This window comes from Vombatus ursinus, unplaced genomic scaffold (assembly GCF_900497805.2).
Source record: "Vombatus ursinus unplaced genomic scaffold, bare-nosed wombat genome assembly UNPS02014798.1, whole genome shotgun sequence".
In the NCBI taxonomy this organism is placed as follows: domain Eukaryota; kingdom Metazoa; phylum Chordata; class Mammalia; order Diprotodontia; family Vombatidae; genus Vombatus; species Vombatus ursinus.
Window position 1 is genome coordinate 9,936,705 of NW_020954576.1, and position 20,774 is coordinate 9,957,478.

General features: G+C 37.9%; 1 protein-coding gene across 3 annotated transcripts in view; it reads right to left on the bottom strand.

Moving 5' to 3' along the window:
- Window positions 1-6,510: 6,510 nt before the first annotated feature.
- The window catches only part of LOC114049727 (AT-rich interactive domain-containing protein 4B), a 196,399-nt gene continuing 182,135 nt past the window's right edge, over window positions 6,511-20,774 (bottom strand). For all 3 annotated transcript variants that reach the window (XM_027871108.1, XM_027871110.1, XM_027871107.1), the window contains one exon: window positions 6,511-8,269. In XM_027871108.1, coding sequence (XP_027726909.1) covers window positions 8,139-8,269 — 131 coding nt within the window. In that variant the 3' untranslated portion in view covers window positions 6,511-8,138. The remainder of the gene's footprint in view (window positions 8,270-20,774) is intronic.

A 20,774-nucleotide genomic window follows, 5' to 3' on the forward strand; every position in this document is an offset into this window, starting at 1 on the left:
TTTGGGGTAACCTAGCTCACAAAGGAGAAATCAAGCCAGAATAGAGTAGTTTTTCTTTCTCAGATTGCTGGCGGCTGCTGAATCTCATTTTAAGGCCTTGTTCCTCAGCTGACCTCCCTCCTTTAAAGATGAAGTAATAGGGAGAGGATTGAAGACTCAAAACCCACCCCCTCCTTAAATGTCCACCAATCAGGGCTGCTTTTTGCTTATCGGGGGAGGTCCCTGTCAGAAGGACAACATCTAATTTAAGGTGGCTCTGAGACTCCCTTTTCATCTTTGATTACCAAGAGAGATCACTTGACCATCAATTTATTGATTATTGACTAGCCTCATTAATAAATTGAATTCTAATACCTATGACTTTGTCTCTTGGAATTTCATATGCTACAATTACTAACCTCATTTTGCAGCTGAGGAAATTGAGGCAGAGTTTCAGTGGCTTAATCAGGGTCACTTAGCTAGTAAATGTCTGTGGCTAGATTTGAACTTGGCTCTTCCTGACCCCAGGCCTAGCACTCCAACCACTGTACCACCTAGCTGCCTCAATAAATACAAATAAATGCCTATTAGTTAAATATAAGGTAATTATCTGCCTAGAGATGATAGTTGTATCTATAAAAGTGGATGAGATAATCAAGAGAAAGAAGAGGGTGTAGGACAGAGCCAAAAAATACACTCAAAAATAGAGACTGGACATGGATGATGATGAATGAGTGAATGAATGAATGAAGTAGCATTTATTAAGCACTTACTAGGTACAAATTGGGTTGTATGGGGTGTTCAGGGAGGAGTAGCACCTCTGGTGTGAGGGATTACTGAGCCCTTTTCATGGGTGCTCATCCACCTTTGGTGTCTACATGGCACTCAACTTGCACCTGGGACTCCAAGAAGCTATAGCATGCACCGCAGCCACACCCCAGTAAACCATCTCAGCAGACAGGCTAACCCAGGTTGAGGATAACTGACAGACCTCAAACCTGTCGGTGAGTCACGGGGATGTCCATCCCAAGTATGTGAAGACTGCTCCCAGCAGAATGGGTGGATGAGAATAATTTGTTCCAATGGCCACGAAGGCAGCTGAATAGGTGCTGTGGAGCTCTTAGAGCTTAGTCAGGCATTGGAGACGTCCAAAGTTATACACTGCATCCCAGGCCATCACAAGTCGTCTTGGCTCTTGTCTTGTCACTGGACTTAGATAACTCAGGAAGAGAGAGTGAGGCTGATGACTTTGCCCAATTTTGCCTCATTTAAATCCAATTCACACTCAAATCAAGACATCACTCGTGATGTCACTGTCTCTCCTCAAAAGTGAAGGTCAAACAACAGGAACAAATCACTGGGTTAAGTTTTAGGAATATGAATAGAAAAGCAAGACAGTTACTGTTCTCATGCATATCGCAGACTGATAGGGGAAAATAAGAGTTACAAATCAGATGGAAAGATTCAGTGGTCCTTAGGATGCAGCAGCAAAGCAGATGGGAATACATCTTCTTTAATGCCATTTCTACTGACAAAATCATACCCATTTCTGATGCTGACCCATTTGGAAATCACCAGGACTTTGTTGGCAAAGACTTTCTTTTCCAGGTTTTCAGTAGCTGTGGCTGCTAAGGAGGTGGTGGGGGTAGGGGGAGCTGCAGCACCTGGAGAGGAAGTTGACAGGTCACATCTCCACAAGCATTGTTTCCCTACACAACGGTGACAGGGCCAAGCTGAGAGCAGGATTGGTGGTTTAGGAAGAACTGTTACTCCTGGGGCTCTGGCTTACCTGAACATCAGTGGCACTTAGTTGGCAGCACCAGTTGGTGCTGGTGGTGAGGATGATGTGTCCTTTCTTCACTAGAATTGCTCTCTTCAGTGATGGCTGGGGAGACCAGGCAGAAAGCAGGACTGCTACTCTGGAGGGGGCTTCAATTCCTGGAGCTCATGGGCTCTGGGCCTCGGACTACCCCTCCACCTGGATCGGAGGGTAATGATGCTGATCTAGCAAAGGAGACTGACGAGAGACTAGACAGGTAGGAGCAAAATTAGGAGAAAGCCAAGTCACAAAAACCCTGGGAGGAGAAATTAGGACAGAGAAAAGGTCACAGTCGTCAATAAAGAGATCATTAGTAACATAGGATAGAGCAGTTTCATTTGAGTGATGAAGCTGGATCCCAGATTGTTAAAAGGGCAAGAAAAGATTGAGAGGAGTGGAAGTTTAGAAAGCTTTTTCTGTAAGTTTGGCTGTGAAAGATATGACAAAATTTTGAGGGAATGGTAGGATCAAGTGAAGCATTTTTTTAGGAATGGGGAAGACTTGAACATATTTGTGGTCGGCTGGGAAGGAGCCAGAAGAAGATTGTAAATTAGAGTGAGAAAGGATGTGGAGTAGAAAAGTAAGTTGACTAAGGACTACCTTTTCATGAGACTGAACAAAGGAGTACAGAATGGGGATTCTGAGAATTCTGAAATACAGAACAGGGAAGAAGAAGATTATAATAAATGGGCTCTACTTCCACAGAACCAGTTTGAAGGGATCTCAGGGCTGTCAATCCCATATACCACATACACAAAAGGAATCTGCACTATAACATATCCAACAAATGGTCATCCAGTACCTGTTCTTTGTAATCACTTCTCTTTTGAGATACTCACCAACTATCCCTTTAATGTTCTAAAATTTTTCTAGTTTTTTGTTTGTTTTAAAGTTAAGATCACTGACCTGTAGTTCTTCTGCCCTAAGTGACTTTAATTCAAGGGCATCTAGAAGCTCTTTGCACTATCTCCCTGTTTCTCTTAGGCATCAACTGTTAGCCATTTCCCCCTTTTTCACTTCGAGTAGAGAGAAACAAGCAGCAAAACAAGAATTCAACAACTTCATGTTCTCTGTCATCAATTATCATTGTCCCAACCACCCCAGACAAAGGTCCTATCTAGTCGTGTGCTGATAAATTTTTTAACAAGTAGCTCTCTGGGGGAAATATATATATATATATATATGTATCTCAATCACATCATTCTTTAAAATTCAATCTGCGTTATTAACATTTTCTCCATCACATTCTTAAATTTATATAACAAAACAATAAATCAAACCCTGATTTGTAGTTTGCTAATTTCTGAAGTGTAAATGTTCACGTAGAAATTTTAACAACTGGTTCTATCCTTCCTTTAACACTCTTTTTTCTACCAAGATAACTTTAAAAAAACCGATCCCATTTGATTTCCTGTAGCTTTTTTTTCCCATCAGCCTCAGTTCATCATCTTTAGCAGTCTTGACAATATTTTCACAAGGCCATGCCATATTCTTATATTAATCCTCTGTTACCTGGTTTTGCTTCCATTATGTACATTTCTTTCTAAAAATCTAATCAGTTTCCTGTGTATCCACATTGATCTCTTCAGACAAATCCCATTTTTCTTAATTATTTTTCATTGGGTCTTCAGAATTTCATTCTTGAGCATCTTCTATCCCTCCTGGGCTGACTTCCCATTGCAGCAATTTAGTCCATGGGTCCAATTGCTTTTCTTCTAAAATGGCTGAAATCTGTTTTTGTAAAACCTAGGGTGCATGTCAAGGCTATGCCTGGATTTCCTTTTCTATCATGCTCTAGAATGGAGTGATCACTTTCCTTCAAGGTTCATATGGTTTATTTCCAACTCTGCAACTGGTGAGAAATGGTGTGAATTAAATTAGTGAGAATCAGATCCAGAATAGAATTCCCTTTGTTGGTTCCTCTAGCTTTTGAAGGATGAAATTATCACTAGGACAAGACAAAAAGGTATCAGCTGCTCTTGGCATAGAGCTATAAGAGATGTCTGGTTAGTCAAAATCATTTATCACTCTTATATCAGGTCTCTATGCCATGCCAGGGGTAATCTGAGGCCCAGAGTCCATGAGCTCCAGGAACTGAAGCCCCCTCCAGAGTAGCAGTCCTGCTTTCTGCCTGGCCTCCCCAGCCATCACTGAGGAGACCTGTTTGCCCATTTATTCTACTTTCTCATTTATTTCTACTTTCTGGCCAGGTTATCTGTAGTATACTTCAGTGACAATCACTCTATTTCTTTCTACACTGACCTTCACCTAAATATTCTCTCCTCCATCATAATCTCTTCCCATTCCCAGATTTCCTCTCATGACCTTCCTAAATACACAAGGTAACTCTCCACCCTTCAACCTCCCTAACTACCACCACCACCTGTTTAACTTACCCTGTTCTTCTGAGTAAAGAATGGGGTAAAGGTCTCATCTGACAGGGTGTGAGTAAACACCTCAAGTGCCCTTTCAATTTTTTTTTCCTTTACATTCTTAAAGGGCAGAACTCATACTGCTTTAGAATCTATAGCACAGTACTGTTCCTATTGTGAATGCTCAATAAATACCAAAATGAAAAATAATGCATGTTCTCCAGGGGTTTACAGTCTACTGGAAGCAAAACATTTACACAAATAAAATGCAAGCTAATTTGAGGAGGGAGAAAACACTGACAACTATAGCAGTATGATAAGGAGATGCCTTCAGGAGGAGATGACTCCTGAAGTAAGCCTTGAAGGAGGTAAAGAATTCTAAAAAGGTAGTGGTGAGGAAGGAGCAGTTCTAGGCACGGGGAATAATCTTTTCAACAGTGCAAAGTCAGGAAATGGAATGCTGAGTTTGGGGAAACAGCATGTGGTAAAGTTTGACTAGAATGTAAATACACCACATGAAGTGAAATAATATGAAATAAATTGTGAAAGGAGGATGATGGAATCAGATTGTGAAGGACTTTCAATGCTATTTTTTTTTTTAACTCTTGAAGCACTAGGAAGCCACCAAAGATTCTTTAAAAGAATGACATGATCAGACCTGTGCCGGCTGGAAGATAGTTTGGAAAGCACAGAAATTGTAAACAGGGAGACCAGTTAGAAGGCTACTGCAATGACCAAGGTGAGAGATCCTGAGGTCTTGAACTAAGATGGTGGCCATTCAAGCAGAGAGAAGGAGAAAGGTGTGAGAGATGTTGTGGAGGCTGAACAACAAAGACTGACAGAAAACTGTTTGGACATGGAGGGTAAAGGAGAGGGAAGAGTTGAGGATGCAAAGGCTACAAACCTAGGTGAGGAGAAAAATGCCATCTCCAACAAAAGGAAGGAAGTTAGGAAAAGGGGAAAGTTTTTGTGGGTACATGAATTTTGTTTTGGACACTGCAGGGAAAAGGAGAAGTTCAGAGGGGCTAGAATGGCAAAGGACTAAATCACAGACCAACTCAATTTAGAGATGAAAACAATTACGCTCAGGTAAGTTAGGTGACTTGGCCAGTGGGGTAACACAGCTAACAAGGAGCTGAACCGGAACTTAAGCCAGGTACCCTGACTCCAAATTCAGTGTTCTTTCTACTACTCCACACTGCCCTTTGTAGGCTTGGAAATGATGTAAAAATGAATTGTGGATTTAGCAGGGAAGAGAAACTTTGGTAAGATTTTTTTCCCTTCTAAGTTTATTTCAGCAAAAGGATCCACTTTAGAATTAGAATGTTAATCCTTAATGTTTGTGCCTTAGACATTTGTCACATATTATAAACTCATCTATTAAAAGCTAGTTTAAGAGACAAGGAGTCTCATCTATAAGTTACGTAAGGAAATCCTTAAGAATCTAATATATATATTTGGAGATGAAGGTTTGGGAAGCATGAGAGCTGAAGGTGTTCCAAGAGATTTGGACCCAATGCTTTAGAGAGCTAAACACACAGGAGATAGAAGGTTATTGTTTTCTAAGAAGAAAGTGTGAAATAACGTATATTCCTTGATCAAATGACATGGATGCTTATTATAGAGCACAGTTTTAAAAAGGCTGCCCTCCTTCTGCACACATGGAGACAATTATACAACTAAAAATCCCTCAAAGTCATAATAATGTCAGAAAATTTTAGGCACATGTAAGAGACTACCAAGCTCAATTTACATAAGCAATTACAGGGAGATTTGTAAAACAAATGAAAAAATTAAACTCCTTAACTTGATTGTTTTTTTTAGACAAATGACTTCTTGATAATAGAAACATTTTCACAACAGAGTTAGATAAACGAAGAAATACAGATATGAGAACATTCAAATACCTTATTCTCCACTTATGATACAGTACTTAAGTTTGTTTGTTTGTTTGTTTGTTTTTTTACAAAGGCAGCATGGTGTACTGCATAGAGGGCCAGCCTTGGAGTCAGGAAGCCTTTGGTTTGTATCTTGCCTCTGAAACATACTAGCTGTGTGACTCTAGGCAAATCACATAACCTCCCAGTGCCCCATGCAAAGCTCTCTAAGACTAAAAGTTACAGGAAGCTGCAGTTTTACATCTGCGGAGGGAGCTTCCACACATATTAGGAATTCCCTACACTGATAAAATAACTCTGGACACATAAAATTTTTTGGAGGTAGGATTTTCCCTGGCAATATTTTCTGATTTTGAAAGACCAAATCTTAGATGTATTCTATAGCGAATTATCACTTATAGAAGTGCACTAAAATTATTTAATTAAACTTTTAGAAACATAATCAGGGATTCACAAACTATGGCATTTTATTTCAGAGCCTTTGCTTACATTTGTACAATATATTACATAATTCTCCATTGTCTGCATAACCTAATATATGTTCTATAGCTTTTTCTATAAGGTTTTCCTTCAATGTTTGTCAACAAATTTTTACAGTCCTGTACAAATCTGAATATTCTGAAACCATTTTCAACAAAATCGGTTACTGTGAGCACACACTACAAAGACTGAAAATGCTTTTCTTAGAAAAGTTGAATGTAAAGGATTCTGACACATTAGCATCTACAAACAAAACATTTCAAAATTCCCACATGTTGTATTGCCAGAAAAAAAAAACATGCCAGCCCCCATCCAAAAAAAGTACACAGAACTACAATTAAAACAGTAAAACAGTATGTACAATAAAGTACTGTGTATTAACAGTGCTAGGTATTAAATAGCTTGAATGAACACTTCCGCAATATACAAATGTCTTACAAAGGTATATAATTAAATATACAAGTGCCAAACAGAACAGATCTTGGGATCATACAACATAAAAGTCAATACATGTCAAAACAGCCTGTGTTCATTTTTGATTTTGTACAAGGCATTTTTTTATCTTAGTAGATCTACCACTCAGATAAGCTATATTTAAAACCATCATTTTGTGGTAGTGTTCATATCATCAACTGTAAATTACATATGAACACAGCTTACTTGTTCCTGAAATCCTCTGTTGTAGCTTATAATAAAATAAGCATTACAAATGAAATATCTGTTTTAAAGGGAAAAGGAACATTTACAATAAAACACAAAAATATAACTGTTATAATCCATTATGAATAAATATACACTTTAAACTGGCTAAGTACAATTTTATACATTGTTTAAGATTTAATATAGTTTGTTAGCCATTTTCTTCCTTTTTCACACAATGTATTATATCAAAATTAAAAAAAAATACTGATTCATAGAAAAATGGCAAAGTACAGTAGTAGTTCCATTCCAATTAACGGGCCATGAAAACCCACTGCAAAACCATTTAACCTAATTCAAACCTGTAAACACTGTCAGTCTTTTTTAAAAGAGAATCTTATTTGGTTACCAGGACTGATGTCTAATATCCTGTTACCTGCAGGTTTTGAATTTATTACATGTGCTTGACTTATACAATTTAAAGCCACTTTAAGGTGACTTGAATTTAAAAAACAATTAGCTTGTACAAATGAAAATAGGTTCATATTTTTCATAAATAAATGGAAAAATATCAAATGTTCCAGCTTTAACAAAATACCAGGGAATACATGTACAGTAAGTTGTTTAGACATGTTCTGGCCCACCCAATAACTATGCTTTCTGTATTGTCTCAGCAGGCAGTGAAAAGCCTCCATTTGCCACAGTGGAAGGCCTTCAAGTTACCAGACATACAATTCCCAGACAAGTTGGAAACAATTATTGCTTGAGGAAAAGCAGTTCATTGTACTTTTTCTTCATAAAAAGTGCACTTAAGTGCCAAGTCAGCTTGTCAAGAAACAATTTTTAAATATAAAATAGTGCTTGTCTGATTTTGTGTGCCACTGTGCAGTATATATAAAAAAAGGGCCCTCAACAGCCATTAAGTGCAAAGTGCTTTGGGAAGTCCTGCTGTCACCTGCACTCCACCGACATTCCGGGCTGTGATGCACTGGACATGGAGGGTTCTGCTAAAGTTAACATGACAGCAGCTGTGATAGAGCTGGATGAAGGGGAGGAAGAAGAAGATGAGGATGTAGCAGCACCTAAGGAGAGTGGAGGAAAAATAAAAAGTAGGTTAATAAAAACAAGACCCAAAGAATGCTAGTGGCTGACATTTATATAGTACTTCAGGTTTTTTCCAAGCACTTTAATATGCATTATCTTATTTGAGCATCATGACAGCTTTGTAGGTACTACAGCTCTTAGCACCATTTTACAGATGAGGAAGCTGAGAGGTTAAATAACTTGCTTGTAGTGATAAAGCTAGTAAGGGTCAGAGATGGGAGCTACCCTAGGTCTTCTTATCCCAAAGTCCTGTGCTTTATTCACTATACACCATTGCTGTTTGTTCTAAAGAGAAAGGGAGGCATAAAACATTCCAGTGCTCTGAACAGTGACTCTGCAACACTAGGTATAAGCATAAGCATTCAGTCTGCAAAAGACAAGTTAGGTCCCATGACAGTATGATATAAAGAAATGAAAGCATATATCTTCAACTCAAATACAAAAATTAAATAATCCCAGCTCTCAAAGAGCTTATATTCTATTTCTTTTTCTTTTTTAGTTTTTTTTTTTGTTTTTTTTGTTTTTTTTGTTTTTGGTTAGGCAATGGGTTTAAGTGACTTGCCCAGGGTCACACAGCTACTAAGGGTGATGTGTCTGAGGCCAGATTTGAACTCAGGTCCTCCTGAATCCAGGGCCAGTGCTCTATCCACTGCACCACCTAGCTGCCTCCTCAACATTTCCATAGATAAAGAAATACAAAGTAATTTCAGGAAGGAGAGTGCACTAATAAAAGCTCTATCCTGGCTCCTCTTCTTTTTTCTATAAATAGCTAGTTGGCACATGGGACTGAGACTCAGAAAAGACTAGAGTTTGAATCCTGCCTTCAGCTAGCTGTGTGACCCTAGGTAAGTCATTTAACCTCTCTGAGCCTCAGTTTCCTCATCTGTAAAATGGAAATGCTAATAGGACCTATCTACCATGACTGTTGTGAGAATCAAATGAAATAATACATGTGAAATGCTCGTCAAACTTAAAGGATTATAAAATATTAGCAAGATGCTGCTGCTGATAATGATTATATCTCTCTTGATGAGCTTAGTAGTTCCCCTGGGTTCAATTAGCATCTATATGCAGATGATTCTCAGACCCACACACCCAACTCTAGTGTCTCTCCTGAGTTCCAGTCTTCTCCAACCACCTGTCCTATTAGACATTTCCAAGTGGGTATCTTCTAGGCATCTCAAACTCAATAGGTCTAAAACAGAACTTATTATTTTTCTTCCCAATTCCACTCCTGTTCACAGCTATCGAGGGCACCACACCCTTCCAGTTACTCAGACTTGCATCTGTGCTATCTGCCATTTCACTTAGCCCCCACATATCCAATCAGTTGCTTTCTTCACAACATCTCTCACATACAGCTCCACCCTCTCTACCTTTACAGTCATCACCCTAGTACAAGTCTTCATCACTACTCTGGACTGCAATAACCTCCTAATTGGTTTCCCCACCACAAGTCTCTTCTCACTACATCCATCCTCCAGAGGGCTGTAAAAGTACTTTTCCTAACGCACAGGTATGACCTTGTCACCCTCCTATTTGATATACTTTAGGTACCTCCAGGATTAATTATAAAATCTTCCCTCTGGTATTTAAAGTTCTTCACAACCTGGCCCTTTACTGTCTTTAAATTGATATAGTCTGACGTGCTTTTCCTTGCATTCAACACCTGATCAACACATGCTTTTGCAGTGGCTGCCCCCCATGCCTGGAATGCCTTCCCTCCTGTCTCCACCCGCTGTCCCTGTGGTCCCTCCCTCTGACTGGAGAGGGTGGAGATGGAGGACTCCTCCTGGAATTTCCAATTAAAGGAAGGCACCCAAGTGAGCCATTTCTTCATTTCCCACCCTGCTGTACTACTCTGGACTTCTCCATCATGCCTTTGGGCCAGCACCTTGCTGAGTACTTCACCACCCAAAAAAGGAATGGGGAAAAGGAGGCCATTTCCCAAGGGCTCCTTGTTGTCACCTCTTTCTCATCTCAAATCATCATTATCATTATCATCATCACTACCATGACAACTAATAAAAGCTAGCATTAATAACGTACTTTAAGGTTTACAAAGTGCTTTACATAAATCATCTCATTTGATCCTCACAACAATGCTGTGAGGCAGTTTCTCTCTCTTTTTTTTTAATCTCCATTTCACAGTTGAGGAAAATGAGTCTCAGAGAGGTAAACTGACTTGCTCAGGGTCATCCAGCTAATACAAGTCTGAGAATCTGAACTCAGGTCTTCCCAACTCCAGGCCCAGTGCTCTATCTACTGTCATTTTCTTGGACACTACTCAGACATCTTTGCCATCTATTTTCTCCTTCACTCTTACCTTACATGAAGAGGCAGCCCTTCTCTTTGCCAAAACAGTCCTTTCTACATAGACGCTTGATGTCCTGTCTCCTCCAAGAGATTACCCTCATTACCATCCCCACCCTCTCGAGTTTCCTTCCTTGATACCTATACACACATCCTTAAAATCCACCATCTTTAAAAAACCTTCATTTGAGCTGATGATATTCCTGCTAGCTAAAGTCCTGTCTCTCCTTCCCTTCTAGGCTAAACTCCTGGAGAGATTATAGATATACCAGGTTCCTCCACTTCCTGCTCTCTCATTCTTTTTTTAAACCTCGTTTTTAAAATATAGCTTCCAACTTCATAATCAAACTGAAAATGCTCTCTCAAGTGACCAACTGTCCCTTCACTGTTAAATCTAATGGTCTTTTTTCAAATCTTTTCAACCTCTCTGGAGTCTTTGATAGTATAGATCACTATCTTCTGAATATTCCCTTCTTCAAAATCTCAATTCTCTTTACTTTTTCTTTATTTTACACTTAAATACAAAATGAGAAAAGGGGGGAAAACATTGCCATGTACACAGCAGACAATAAGAGAGGATTCAATATATTTCTATTTCAAGAAAACCTATATAATAAATACTACAGATTGTTTTCAAAGCTGCCCAGCTTTTCTTTGCTTCCTTGTTGGTTTTCTTTTGTTACAGGCTGTGCACTTTTCACTTTATCTTCTCCCTCTCTTCCCCTCACCCTAAAGAAGGTTACAATTAAGTGTGGAGATACGCACACACACACACAAATAGATATCTATAAACATATACATATACACTTATATACATATATGTAAGACCATTCTATGCTTATTTCCTCCTATCATTTGTTTCTCTGAAGGTGGATAGCACCTTTCTTCATATGTCCAAGTCTTTCCATGTTTTTCTATAACAACCAGCTCATCATTTCCTACACCACAGCAATATTCCTTTCTGGACTAAAACAGCATTTTCCTTCATAGGATCTTTGAGGTTAATCTGGATATTTATAATAGTCAGAATGACTTGGTTGCTCAAAGTTGTTCTTAAAACAATACTGCTGTTAGTGTATACAGTGTTCTCCTGGTTCTGCTCATTTCACTCTTCATTATTTCATAGAGGTCTCCTTGTGCTTTTCTAAAATCATTGAGTTCATCATTTCTTATAGCAGAGTAATATTCCATCATGAACGTATACCATGATTTGTTTAGTAATTCCCCAACTGAGGGACATCCTCGAAATTTCCAGTTCTTTGTCACCACAAAGAGAGCTGCCTATGAATATTTCAGAACATGTAGGTTTTTTCCCATTTCCCCTAATCATCTTGGTAAACAGACCTAATAGTGGCATTGCTGGGTCAAGTTTAATAACTCTTTGGGCATGATTCCAAATCTCTTTCCAAAATGGTTGGATCAGCTCACAGATCTACCATGAATTAAGGTCCGAATTTTTCCATATCCCCTCTAACATTTATCATTTTCCCCTTCTATCATTTTAGCCAATCTGATAGGTGTAAAATGATATCTCAAGGTTGTTTTAATTCACATTTCTCTAATCAATAATGATTTAAAGCATTTTTTTATTTGACTATCTATTGTTTTGATTTCTTCATTGGGAAACTGTCTGTTCATATCCTCTGACCATTTATCAACTGTGGAATGACTCACCTTCTTATAGATTTGACAAAGTTCTTTATACATTTGAGATAGTAGACCTTTATTTGAGGAACTGTCTACACAAAATTTTCCCCAATTTTGTGCTTTCCTTCTGATCTTGGCTACATGTTTTATTTGTACAAAAACTTCTTAATTTAATTTAATGTAATCAAAATTATCCATTTTACAACTCACAACACTCTCTATCTCGTTTGTTCATAAATTGTTCACCTATCCATAAGTTTGATAGGTAATATGTTCCATGTTCTTCAAATTTTCTTGTAATATCTCCCTTTATATCTAGGTCATGAATCCATTTTGACCGTATCTTGGTAAATGGTATAAGATATTGGTTTATGCCCAATGTCTGTCAGACTGCTTTCCAGCTTTCCCAACAATTTTTACCAAATAATGAATTCTTATCCCCAAAATTTAAGTCTTTACACTTGTCAAACACACTGGATAGCTATATTCGTTTGCTGCTGTAGATTGTATGTTTACTTTGTTCCACTAATCTACCTTTCTATTTCTTAGCCAGTACCAGATAGTTTTGATTATTGCTTTATAATATAATTTAAGTCTGAGATCTAGTACTACTAAACCTCCTTCCTTTACATTTTTCCATTAGTTCCTTTGATATTCTTGACTTTTTCTTCTTCCAAATAATTTTTATTATTTTTTCTAGCTCTGTAAAATAATTTTTTTGATAATTTAATTAAGATGGCATTGAATATACAGATTTTGGTAAAATTGCCACTTTTATCATATTGGCCCTGCCTAACCATGAACAATTAATATTTTGCCATTTATTTAAATCTGATTTTATTTATGTACGAAGTTTTTTATGGTTTTGTTAGTATAGATCCTAGGTTTGTTTTGGTACGTCTATTCCCAGATATTTTATACTGGTTTTTTTTTTTTTAAATGGGGTATTTCTAGCTATCTCTTCCTGCAGGATCCTGTTGTTAATATATAGGAATGCTGATGATTTATGCAGGTTTACTTTATATCCTCCTACTCTGCCAAAATTATTATTTCAATTAACTTTTTAGTTGAATCTTCAGGGTTTTCCAAGTATATCATCATATCATCTGTATCATTTTCTATTCTCATTCCTTCTATTTCTTTTTCTTCTCTTATTGCTGTTGCTAGGATTTCCTATATAATACTGAATAATACTGGTGACCATGGGTATCCTTGTTTCACACCTGATCTTACTGGGGAGGCTTCTAGCTTATCCCCATTACAAATAATGCTTGCTAATGGTTTTAGGTAAATGCTTCTTATCAATTTAAGGAAAAGTCCATTTATGCCTATACTTTCAAGTGTTTTTAATAGAAATGAGTGTTGTACTTTATCAAATGCTTTTTCTGTATCTATAGATATTATCATATGATTTTTGTTACTTTTATTATCATTTCTTTAATGAAATTGCTGATTGTTTCTATTATTTATTCTTTAAGATTAGGTTGTTTAGTCTCCAATTAGTTTTTCCCCCTATGTTTCCATGGTCCCTTGTTAAATATAATTTTAAATATAATAATATAATTTTTATTGCATTGTGGTCTATGAAGGAAGCATTTAATATTTCTGCTTTTAGGTATGAAATGTTTGTGCTCTAATATATGGTCAATCTTTGCAAAGGTACCAAGTACCACTGAGAAAATAGTGTATTCCTTTCTATTTCTATTCAGTTCTCTCCAGACATCTATCATATCTAGCTTACCTAAAATTCTATTCACTTCCTTAACTTCTTTTTTAATTTATTTTTTTGGTTAGATTTGTCTAGTTCTGAGAGGGGAAGATTAAAGTCCCCCACTATTACAGTACTATGATCTATTTCTACCTGTAATTCATTTAACATTTCTTTTAAAAATTTAGGTGCTATGGTATTTGGTGCATGTAAGTTGAGCATTGATATGGCTACATTACCTATGGTACCTTTTATCATAATGTAGTTTCCCTATTTATCTTTTTTAATTAAATCAATTTTAGCTTTGACTTTATCTGATAACATGATTGTTATCCCTGCTTTTTTTGCATTGGCTGAGGCATAAAATTCTACTTCAGTCCTTATTTTAACTCTGTGTTTGTCTCTCATTTTTAAATGTGTTTCTTGTAAGCAGCATAATGTCAGATTCTGATTTTTAATCCATTCCGCTATTCATTTGTTTTATGGGTGAATTCATCCCATTCACATTCAAAGTTATTATTACTATTTGTGTATCTCCCTCCATTCTATTTTTCCTCACTATTGTCCTTCTCAACCTCTCCTTTTACCCTATCCCTCCTCTAGTTTACTTCTAACCACTACCTCCCTATTCCACACCCTTTTAAAGAATCTCTCCCTTATCCTCTCCCCTTATCCTTGTTCTACCCACTCCTCTAAGGGTCCCTTCCTTTTCTTCTTCCACCATCCTCCTAAATCTTAATCTACCTACCCTTCTATATCACCGCCCCCCATCCTATTCCCTCACTCTCTTATTTCTCTATAAATTTAGAAAACTTCTATACCCTTCTAGATGTATCTGTAGTTCCCTCTTTAACCCAGACCAGATGAGAGCAGGGTTCAGCACTACCAGTCCTCCACCCCTACCTGACTCCTCTGTATCAGTTCTTCCTCTCCTACCTCATTTGTACAAGATAATTGCTCTTTTTACATTTTCCTACAGAATTTTGCTTTTTAGAATCACCACATATGAGTTATGACTCAGCTCTTTCCCAATCTTTCTTTCAAACTACCCAATTACTAATGACAATCTTAAACATGTGGTTTATATTTCCACATATAAAAAGTAAATAGTTTGTCTTTATTGAATCTCTTGTAATTGGTTTTTGATGTTTACATTATATTTCTCCTGGATCTTATAAATCAAATTTTCTATTAAGTTCTGGTCTTTTTGTAACAAAATCCTGAAAGTCTGTCAATTCATTGAATGTCCATTTCTTTCCCCATTGAGGATTATACTTAACTTTGCTGGTAAGTTATTTTTGGTTGTGACTCCCAGTTCTTTTGTTTTCCAATATAGTGTTCCAAGACCTGTGGTCTTTTAGTGTAGCAGATGCTAGGTTTTATGTAATTCTAATTGTGGCTCTGCAGTATTTGAATTGTTTTTTTTCCTTGTTGCTCTCCATATTTTCTCCTTAACCTGGGAATTTTGGAATTTGGCTGTGATATCCCTGTAGGTTTTAATTCTGGGATCTCTTTCAGATGGTGATCAGTGAATTCTTTCTATTTGTACTTTCCCCTCTTGTTCTAAAACTTCAGGGAAATTTCCTTTAATTATTTCTTACATCATTGCATCAAGATTCTGTTTTTGATTATAGCTTTCAGATAGTCCAATTATTCTTATGTTTTCTCTTCTTGATCTGTTCTCCAAATCGGCTATTTTTCTTATGAGATGTTTCACATTCTCTTCTATTTTTTCATTCTTTTTATTTTATTATTTCTTGATATAACGCCCAATTCTAGGTTCTACGGAGTTGTTCTCTTCCTTAAAATGCTGGATCTTCTTTTCCAGGTGGTAGACTTTCTTTTCATAATTTTCTTGGATTGTCCTTATTTTTTTTTCTAATTTTTCTTCAACTTCTCTTATTTGATTTTAAAAGTCCTTTTTAAGTTCTTCCAAGAACTCTTTTTGGGCAGGTGACTGATTTTACTCTTCGGGGTAGGGGAGACCTTTTTTTGCTTTAGTATTCTCTGAAAATGAACCCTGGTCTTCTCTATTCCCATGGTGTCTCTCTATGATTGGGTTCTTTCTCCTTTGCTTGCTCATTTTTATTATTTTATTATAATCACCTCTAGTCAGGAGGTGGGGGATGGTGCCTTTGGCCTCAAGTCCTTCTTGCTGTCATTTTTTGAGCTTTGTCCTGGGCCCAACCTTGGCACTCCTTTCCCCTCCAAGCCACAGCTGGGGCTCCAGACACACTGCTGGAAATGCTCTTGCTCCTCCAGTGGCTATAACCTTCAGTTCTCCCCTCTGGCCTGGAACCAAAGCTAAGAACTTGGCTCTTCTGTTAAGTGCCCACAGCCAAGAGAATCCCCACCTCACTGCTTCCGCACTGGCCAGGCATGTGCTGGCTCCTTCTGGCCTTCAGCCACAGCCCAGGCTTGCATTTTGGGGGCACAGCTGGGCCTGGAGTCCCTTGGCAGCAGAAGGTCCTTCGATCTTCCCCTGCTCAGATGTGTGACACCACTCTCCCCCTACCGCACACACACAGTGAGATGAGAATCCCCATGGCTGAGACTGAGGCTACCTCCCAACCCAGCTGCCCCCAGGGCGTGTTGTTTATTGTTTCAGTAGAGATACCCTGGAGGTGTTTGCACTACCTCAGGCCAAACTGGGGTCTTTCCTCAGGCCTTCTCCAGCTGTCCCAGGAGAACCATTAATCTGCCCCAACTCTTGTTTATTTTTGCGCTTTAAGTTCATCCTTAGGTGATATTTTGTCTTGTTTATGGAGGATATCTGGAGAGCTTGGAATTTTCTGACATACTCCACCATCTTCCTCAATTCTCTTTAGGATTTTGTAACATTATTTTCTCTTTGTTCTCCTGTCTGACACCTCCTCAGTCATCTCAAATTGGATATCCTGTAGGCATCACAAACTCAGTATGTCCAAAGCAGAATTATCTTTCTACCCAAAACCCTCTCCTCATTACAATTTTCCTATTACTATCAAGGGTACCACAATCCTGTCACTTAGGCTGACAACCTAAATGTCAATCTTAGCTCTTCACTCTTGCACTCACATCCCAACATTTGCCATTTATTATCAGATCTTGTCATTTGTCTCTTCACCACCTCTCTCACATATATTCCTCCCCTTTTGCCCCCTCACATAGCCACTACCCAGTACAAGGTCCTCAACACTTTTAACTGGACTACTGCAATAGCCTTCTACTAAATGGACCCCCCACCTCAAGTCTCTTCCCTCTTCCATCCTCTACTCACCTACTAGAGTGATTTTCCTAAAATGCAGGTGTGATGGTATCACCACCACCCCAATCACTCAATAAACTCCAGTGGCTCCCTGAAGCCCTCAGCTTGGCAATTAAAGTCTTTTACAACTTGGCGCTGTCTTCCCTTTATGGTCTTCTTACATTTTACTTCCTCTGTTTGTACTCTATGCTTTAGTAACTAACAGTGGTTTATTTGTTTGTTCCTCATATGACATTCCATCTCCCAATTCTGTGACTTTTCACTGACTGTCTTCTCAGGTGTGGAATGTTCTTCCTCCTCACCTCCGCCTCCTGACTTCCTTTAAGATTCACCTTAAATTTTACCTTCCTCAAGAGTTCCTTCCTACTGCTAATGCCTGTTCTTTGAGAATGACTTCCATTTATATCATGTATGCACATTTTATGAATGTTGCCTCCTCCATTAGACTTCGAGTTCCTTTAAGGGAGCTCCTTTTGCTTACTGAACATCCCACATGTAGCACAAAGTAAGCACTATTACTATATATATAAAATACATATATATTGCATTGGTATGAATATTAGCCATACTACTAAAATGAGATCTTTATGAAAAGGTAGAAAATTATGGTATACATTAAAAAGTAACACCAATCATAGGAGAAATATCTACCAGTGATTCCATGTGGACTGAGCAATTTTTTTTCTTTAAAAGGTATTCAAACCATCCTTGAGATTTGATTGGCTCTGGGGACTAAGGATTCAGCTTTGATGAAGCTCATCAAAGCTGGTTGCTCAAGTACAAAAAACCATAAGGAGCTCCTGGGTGGAACCCTCATATTTTAGATCAGCAGAATAACCAACAAAGGATTATCAACATTAATTCAGTTCTACTGCATCAACTGTATACTTCAGTAATATATTTTGCCCGCTTTGAACATCCTCCTAATATGGCTAAGTAAATACATTTTTGCTAACTGTAAGACTACTGAGCATCATTTCATTCTAATCTTGAACCTAAACTACCAAACTGTCCTAGTCAACTTTGACCTATCGCAAAGCAAGTGAAAATTTCATACAAGCCACATTTCTGTGGAAAATTACTGTTAATATGGTGTAAGTCCTCAAGCAAAGGGACGAGGTATTCTATTTTTTCTATTTTTCCACAGATCCATTCACACAGTAGGTACCTAAAATATCTTTGTGGATGAAAAGTTTTGATTTTTTAAAAAAAAGTATAAATATTGTGGAAAATAGTGAATAAAAGGAGGTAGAACAAGGAAATGCCAAAAAGAAACACTGCTCCTTTACCATCTTGATGGCTTTGTGTACATTCTTCTTTTTGTTGAAATTGGGTCTCTTTATCTCACATGGGCTTGAAGGAGGATGGCAACTCACAGCCCAATGCCCAATGCCGATTGTCACGGAAGTTTTCTCTGTAGGCTGATTTATCCCTCCTTAGGCAACTTGGTGGCCTTCACTCTTTGGGGTTCACCATTTGGTGGCAAATTTAATGGGGTCACCAAACTGTCTTTATCTCTCCTGATCTCAGAACTCTCAAGCTCAAGTAATCCATCAACCCCAGCCTCCCTAGTCGAAGGGGCTACAGAGAGTGGTACCACACCTGGCTAGCAGATTTTTTAAAACATTTTTTAAATCTATAAAAGGTGTGTTTCCTGGTTTTCACTCTAGTAACTAAACAAGCTGTATCTTAGTAATGGGAAGAAGATGAGGAAAAACAAGCAGCTAGGAGTTAAGAGTATGGGAAGATTTCTAGAGAAGATTGGCAAGAATACACAAGGTATAGAAGCTACTGAGATAATTGGATTTCTGTTTAAAAGTTGACTTTTATTTCCTTCTATTTGCCTTTGGAGTGGCAGAAATTTTCTAACTGCAAATCAAAGGTAGCTAAGTAGAGATTGCACTGTTCTAATAAATGAAAAAATAGGAAAAGCTTCTGCCTCAACTTTGCCCAACAAACTGTTTTTCATCCTTCATTCTCAAAGAGGACCAATGACATAAATTATGCCTCTCTTAGAGGACTCCAGCAGTGAAGAAGTTTAGCAATCAGAAGTTTTCAACAAGGGTTAGTTAAGAGAACTACAGCAAAGGATAGAGGATCTGGATTCAAGTAATTTGGAGTGAAAGAAGAATTTTTCAGTTATCTGGAGAGTGAGTCTGATGGTATTAAAGTAATTCTTATGTATGCACAAAGTGCAAACTGACCACTGTCCTGGAAGTAAAGTTAAGAGGGCCAGAAGACTACACATATACTCTTCAAGTAATCAAAGTTCTCTCTGAAGTGTTCCTTGAAATAATAGAAGAGCTTCAAGGAGAAAATAAAGAAGAAGGGGAATCCTAACTTGTATCAGGAGGACGGAATAATGTGACAGAAAGAAGGAAGGGTAGAAGGACTGATAAGTAGTCATCCAGTGATAGCCAGAGAAAGAAAAGGGAGGTAGGGCTGGCTAATGACTCCTGGCTGAAGGATACAAAAATAGCTCTTCAACAGCAGCTTCAACTTATATATTTCTTTTCTGGCCCATTGCTAGGTGACCTCTCATCTACTGACACCATACACCCTCATCATTACAATACAAAAACTTCCTCTGGAGGGAGTCTTATTCTTCCCTTTCATGAAGAACTTCAAATCTATTACTGAGCTATAGGGAGGAGGGATTTGGGAAATAGTTAGCTAAGAAGGTGGTATCAGAAAATGAAATTTAGATTTTTTAAGCCACAGCATGGCACAGCATGGGTTTTTGACAAACAATACAGAATACCTAATACTGGCCTTTAAAAACACACTTGCCTAGAGTTTTAGGAATCTAACTGAAGGGGAAAGGAAAAAGAGACACAGAGAAGAGAAAACTGCTCACATAAACAAACTCATTACAGAGAAACAGTAGATACAGTACTAGAAGAGGGACAGAAGAGAGAGCTGGTAATTCCTGGGAGACAACATCCAAAAAGAAAGCCAGAGACAAAACTCAAGGTCTCAGACATCAACAATACATAAAAATGCACAAAATATGGGTAAATAGTGTCAACTAGAAATCCTAACATAAAATGGCAAATTTGACACAATAACTACCATTGAGACTTGATGCCTTGGGATTCATTACCGGAATATAGCTCTGGATGGGCGTATACCTTATGATAAAGGAAGAGAAAGAAGTACATTATCTAGTAAGAAGATTATTCATGTAAGAAACTCAGGAACCATAAAAGGAAATCTGGAGAGCAGTTGAGTCAAGTTCGAGAAACAGAAATGATAGTGTTATCACAGTATGACATAGATCAACTGCACAAAAAGAAGAATGAGGCAAAGTGTTAAGGAAATGAATCACAAATCTGGTATGGGGGCATAATATTGTAATGATGATGAGGGAGGAATACTATCCACCTTCTACTATTGCATTCTCTGCACCAAATTTGTAACATAACTTAATTCAATCCTTCAAAAGCTGATAAAGCAAACTGTAAAGACCTGATGTGGATTACTAAGAAGGAACTAGTTGCTGAAGTAGAAATGAGGGAAACATTGGAGAGAAGTCTATCACGGAATTCGTGAGGAAGCAGAAGAAAGC